General features: G+C 47.0%; 1 protein-coding gene across 1 annotated transcript in view; it reads right to left on the bottom strand.

Annotated features, from left to right (window-relative positions):
* Nucleotides 1-2,665: 2,665 nt before the first annotated feature.
* Nucleotides 2,666-6,494, bottom strand: part of LOC123024227 (vomeronasal type-2 receptor 26-like) — a 10,825-nt gene continuing 6,996 nt past the window's right edge. Inside the window, exon 4 of the mRNA XM_044431649.1 lies at nt 2,666-3,576. Coding sequence (XP_044287584.1) covers nt 2,666-3,576 — 911 coding nt within the window. The remainder of the gene's footprint in view (nt 3,577-6,494) is intronic.

Here is a 6,494-nt window from a genome sequence, read left to right as displayed (position 1 = left end):
CCTTCATTTAACGAAACTCCTATCTCTCCCTCAAATAGTATGGTGGGCCAAAGTAAGGAGAACACTTTACAAGGGATGACCAAAGTGCAAGAACAGATGGACACGCTCCAGGAAATGAGGGCTACTGGGGCACTGATATGCATGCAGGGAATCTTCACTACTCACGTGACAACTCTGGTTAAAGGGGACTCAGAAAAATGGTAGGGCTCTTGACACTTGAAGTACTGTGAGGATAGGATTGCACTGATGAAGTAGTCCCCTGTCCGGTAATAATAGGATCCTCCCAACTGATATTTGTCCAGTTTCCTGGAACATTTTGTCTTCTACATCTCACTGGCTGCAAAAGGAAGTAGCAGCAGAAGGAGCAGGTGCACCGAAAACATTCAGGGTCCGTGCACTCCTTGCTACTCCTCCTTCCATTTCTCCCCCATAAGCAGGAAAATCCTGCAGGATTGAGGTTGCAGTGTCCTTAGAAATACACCTTCTGCGCCAAAGGTTATGATGGGGCAGCTGTACTTAATTGCAAGAAGGGCCATTTCAGCCTGCCCTAAAGCTTAGCCAAAGTTCTCTGAAGCAGGGGACCTACTTTTCCCCCCTAGTTTTTCCAGCATGATGCAAGAAGTTTCCAGGGGTTGCCCTTGAATCTGTTGTGCAGTTTATCTGTCTCAAAGGCAACAAAAACTCTTGAGCTTTGTCAGGAATCAGAATTGATCACCATGTTTTGATACTTATACGGGGAAGCTAATTATTTTCATGGACTCATGCAGTGGCTCAAGTACAGGTGCAGGGCGAGCTCTGCAAGAGGGGAGCACTGAGGTTGGCTGGCATTTAGTAGAGAAAAATCAGTAAAAGGAGCAGGAGAAAGCAAATTCTTCAGGATGCACCCCAGTGTTTGGGAACATGAGAACCATGAATTGGCTGATTGGATCGCAAGTCCCTTCAGCCCTAGCAAGTACAGTACATGGTGAGGGGCGAGACAAATTGTAGGGCACCCATCTGTGAAGGGCCACACCTTTTCCATCCATAATGGATATGAATGTTCACACCACTTGGAGTAGGTTCCCACAACTTCCTGACCCTTCCACTTTCAGCTCTGTTGTTTGGTGAGCCAGGATTAGGGTTTTCAAAGAGCAAAGGGTAGCAGCCAATGATTTTTATCTCCACCTATTAGTAGGACCAGCCTGCTCATCTATGTTGTGTGTGATCTCTTTTGGGAGGAAGCAAATCATGTTCTGTTTTCTACCTACACCATCATTGAATGACATCAGCACCTGCCATCCAAGGGCTTTTCCCAGGGCCATCAAACCCCCCCAATGCCTGCTTGGAACCTTTCTGATATTTTCCTGACTTGATCATCTGTGCTGTGGCCCGTTTTATTGTCCCACCTTGTTCCCTCTCCACCATTCTCTGAAGCCCACAGGGGAATTATATTGGCCAGGTAGTCAACTCTGCTTGGAGTCTACAACTGCAGCCAGGAAAGGCCACCAGAGCCCAGTGTGGCATGAGGGAGCCCATGAGAGGACCTGTCCGCCACCTTGGACTGTAACCAGCCATGCCCTGTCCTGACAGATCTTTGCAGAAGGCCTCCAAAACCAAGGATCCCAAATATCAGTTCTGGAATGCTGGACCATTTCAAGGAGCCATGGGTGATGTAATTCCAAGTGATCCCCCGCTCTGTCCAGACTCCTCACATGCCCTTAGTCTATGGTCACAACAGAAGAGCAGGAGGGCTGCCATGGAGATGGGATGAGCTGATCCTGATTGTGATGTCAGGAGGAAAGCAAAAAGTCCACTCTTTTGAGTTTGCATTGCTGGTGTTAGCAACCCTCTTCTCCCAGGTTCCTAACAAGGGAGGAAGGGAACATATCTCTTGGTCATGAGGGCACAGGGGCAGGAATAACAGGAACTCGGTAACAGTGCCAGACTCTAGTACAGGGATCCCCAACTTGGGGTACATACACACCCTGTGGTACAAACCAGGAAATTTAGGGCTTCATAAAAAAAGGAATAATGGCAAGATAAGCCAGGTCAAATGCTGTGCAATTGATGGAATATATTATGACGACTGGTGGAACTTACTGTTTTCATCATTTAATCACGAGAAAAGCCCCAGTCCCTCACTTTGCCATTTGGGTGAATGCTGGTGTATCCAAAGTGCTGCAAACACACCAATCCTGTGCACATGCCCTACGAGACTCAGCTTTCACTCACCTCCACTTCACCAACATTCAAGAACTGCTGAATTTCTGCTAGTGTATATTTCTTTACAGTTACAACATATCAACTTGAAAGAACATCAATATATTAATTGGGAAACTTTTGCAGATGTGTTTATGGAAATGGGCTACCAAGGGGTATGTAAGTGAAAAAGTTGGGAATAAGCATTCCAGGAGTTTCATTGTGCTGTAACAAGGTTAGAAACCCAACTGGACAGAATTGCTCCAGTGCTGAATTACATCAAAAACAGGCTACTATTATTTATCAACAATACTATTTATTTGTCCTTCTCCTTGCACTGAAGGCTGTGCTGAATCTATCATTCCACCAGGACATTTCAGGAAAGCAAAAGGCCCTGGATACATACTATATTTTCCCCAACCAGAAGCTGTGATCTTGACCCAGCCCTCTGCGGATCAGATTTCTAACACATCTCCAGTACTAAGGATCAGATGGCATGCTTGGTTTTCATCATGAGGTGCTCCCTTCTGTTCAGATCAGGCCTCAGGACAATGATGTAGCACTTGGGGATGAAAATGCAGCCCAGCAGCCCAGCACTGGAGGCCAAGATGGAGAAGACCTGCACAGCCACCATGTACTTCCCCCTGGTGCTCAGGTAGGTGGGCACGAAGGACACCCAGACGCTGCAGAAGACCAGCATGCTGAAGGTGATCAGCTTGGCCTCATTGAAGGCCCCAGGCAGCTTCCTGGCATGGAAGGCCACCGTGAAGCAGAATGCAGCCAGGAAGCCCATGTAGCCAAATGCAGAGTAGAACATGATGATAGACCCTTCATTGCATTGTAGGATGATGTGTCCAGGCTGGGAGAACATGTCAGAGTCAGGATAAGGTGGAGCCATGGCCAGCCAGCTGGAACAGATGGCCAGCTGGACACTGGAAGAGGAAATGACAATGGAGTTGGCCAAGCTCTTTCCCAGCCACCTTCTGACTTTGTTCCCTGGCTTGGTGGCCAGGAAGGCCAGCACCACAGTGATGGTTTTGGCCAACACACTTGAGGTGGCAACTGAGAAGATGATGCTGAAGGCCGTTTGTCGGAGAAGACATGTCACAACCTTTGGCTCTCCGATGAACAGGAAGGAGGACAAGAAGGAAAGCAGAAGGGAGACCAGGAGAACATAGGAGATACCCCGGTTATTCGATATGACTACTGGGGTGTGTAGGAATTTAACAAAGATGCCTAGAATGAAACTTGTTATTAGGGAGAAGAAGAGGGTCAAGGAAGCCAGAATGATGCCCAGGGTGTCCTGATAGGACAGATAAGTTATATCCTTGGGTAAACATTGAGTTCTGTCCTTGTTTGGATGCTGATCTTCTGGACACTTGGTACAATGTTCTGCATCTAAAATGAAAGAGAGATAGAATTCAACACAAGTAAGATCAATCCTACATCCCAAACAACCAGCTAGGATGCTTTTATGAACATCCCAAACACAGTATAGGAATTGCATAAATAATACATGGCTTACTCCCAGAAAACCATGGGATAATATAAGGAAAGCCAAACATAACTAGAATAAAACAAACAGGGACATCATCAAAATGTGGGAGAACTGATAAAAACAATTGTATTCCACTTCCACAAATGCCTGGAGGAAGAGAAAAAACTTCACCTGGCACCTGAGAAGCATTACAGTTGTTAAGCCTTCCTGCAAACCGTTTCCATTAGTGGGTCAGTGGAGTCAACATGCTTAGAACTGCAGAAGGCACAAAAGAAACCTTCTAACTGAAGACTGAGAAGACTGAGGGGGGACCTGATATCCTTCTATAAGTACCTGAAAGGCTGTCACAAAGAGGAAGGTCAAGATCTCTCCTTGCTGATGCCGGAGTGTGAGACATGGAATGCTCAATTCAAGTTGCGACAACCCAGATTCAGGCTAGACATCAGGAAAAGCTTCCTCACTGTCAGAGCAATTCAACAGGAGAACCAGCTGCCTAGAGAAGTGGTGGGCTCTCCCACACTAGAGGTATTCAGAAATAAACTCAACAGCCATCTGAGTGGGTTGGTGTAAATTGTTGTCCTGCAATAGCAGGGGGTAGGACCTGATGGCCTTCATGGCCCCTTCCAAATCTTTTATTCTATGATTCCATGATTTACAAGCTGGCATTCTGGCCAAAATCCCAGGCCAGGATATTGGTTTCCTTCCTCAGGGAGCACCCTGTTCTCCGGGTCACCCACCTTCCTGAGCAGAGATGGTCCCTTCTGGGCATGGAGTGCAAGTGTAGCAGCATGGGAGCTCCCCCTCCTGGACCTGCTTGGCATATCCAGGGCAACATCTCTGAACACACCTGGAAACAGGCACCACCTGGCAGCCAAGGGAAGTATCATCCAGGGAAAATATGTTAGTACCATTTCTGTTTAAGGAAAAGACAGAGTTTGAAAAGAGCATATGAGATTTTGAGTCACAGTGACTTCAAATGATTGCCGTGCTGTTGTCCTTTCAGGGAAGTAGTGAGGACACCTGATGGCATGGCAGGAAAAGCTCTTCAGGCTGGTTTTGTGTGTGTCAGCTGGTATGTCTCACCTTTTCAACATAAGCAGATTCAAGGCATAGTGCAGAACTGAAATTTACCAGGTACAAAACAAGAAAAGAGAGTAAGAACAAGACACCAGCAAAGAGCACGTTTCACATGGAGGTCCTAATAATATAGAAACATAGAAACATAGAAACAAAGCGAGTCAGAAGGGGCCACCCAGGCCATCTAGTCTGACCTCCGGCACCAGCCGGCTCCACTTACGAATTGCCCAGCATGTGCATGTCCAGCCTATCTTTGAACACCCTCACCGATGGGGCCTCAACAACCTCTCGTGGAAGCCCATTCCACACCCTCGGGGTCCTAAATGACAGGAAGTGCTTCTTGACATCTAAATGGAACCTTGGTTCCCTGAGCTTTGCTCCATTGGAGTGCGCCCTACCCTCTTCTGCAGGGGAGAACAGGTGTCTACCCATCTCCATGTGACATCCCCTCACATACCTGTATGTCACCAACAGATCCCCTCTGAGTCTCCTCTTCTTCAGTTCACTCAGTTTCGCCTCTTACCAATCCCCTGAAAACCGGCCACCAACCTTGTGGCCCTACACTGCACTGACTCTAACCTGGCTATATCCTTTCTGTAATGAGGAGCCAAAAACTGAGCACAATACTTCAGTTGTGGGTGCAACAGAGTCATTTAGATTGGTAGTAATACCTCTCCCGATGTAGAAGCCACACTTCTGGCTATGCAACCAAGGGTGGCATTCGCCCTCTTGACCACCGCATCACACTGCTGACTCATGTTTAGCCTGCAGTGAACCAGAACCCCAAGGTCCCTTTCACAAGTGCTGCTCTCCAGCCACTTGTCACCTAACCTGTACATATGACACCTATTCTTATTCCCCAGGTGCAAGACCTTGCACTTATCCACATTGAATGCCATCCTGTTGTCTCCTGCCCACTTCCACAGTCTGTCCAGATCCTTTTGGATCTGGAGTACCAGCTCCTCAGTTGTGGCCACTGCTCCAGTTTAATGCCATCTGTGAATTTGATCAGCAGGCTGTTCACCCCTTCTGCCATGTCATTAATGAAAAGATTAAACAGGATCGGCCCCAGGACAGAGCCCTGGGGGACCCTGCTTGTCACTGACTGCCATCCCGATGATTCCCCACTAATGGTTACCTTCTGCTTTTGGTCAATCAACCATGCCCTAATCCACCAGACTGTGTTGTCCAGTGCTTTAGGACATGGTTACCTGATTTATCTTTTCGGAAATCTAAAAGCTGGCAAAGCAAGGAGGACAAGGAACCTTTTGGGGGAGGCTACTCCCTAACTTGGGTGCCACAACTAAAAAAGCCCTTCTCTCTTATTTCTTTCAAAATGGCAGGCTCTCAATAGAAAGCAGTGAAATTCTATAAGAACCCCACCTGGAAAACCATGACTCTCAGGCAGCACAGAATAAGCATGAGTTTGCTGGTTCATCTTGGAGGAACAAATGCCAAATAATGCAAAGGAGTGAAAACAAGAATGGTTGGATCTGATTTGCATTTTGCTTTATGATCCCACCACAGATGCCAGAGTTCAAAATGGGAGACAAAACCACAGGTCGCTTCAGTGTGGATGAATCAGTGCACTAAGTGAAAGCAAACATTTACACAGAGAAGTTCACATCATGAATTTCTAAGCTGAATAACAAAAATACCCCTTGAAACAGGAAGCCTGTTCCAGCCTTCCCTTATGGGAGTTTATTCCAAGTATGATGCCCCACCACAGAATTGTGTCTTG

The sequence above is a fragment of the Varanus komodoensis genome, unplaced genomic scaffold (assembly GCF_004798865.1).
Source record: "Varanus komodoensis strain SLA01 unplaced genomic scaffold, ASM479886v1 scaffold228, whole genome shotgun sequence".
Classification (NCBI taxonomy): domain Eukaryota; kingdom Metazoa; phylum Chordata; class Lepidosauria; order Squamata; family Varanidae; genus Varanus; species Varanus komodoensis.
This window is presented reverse-complemented; position numbering and strand designations above follow the sequence as displayed.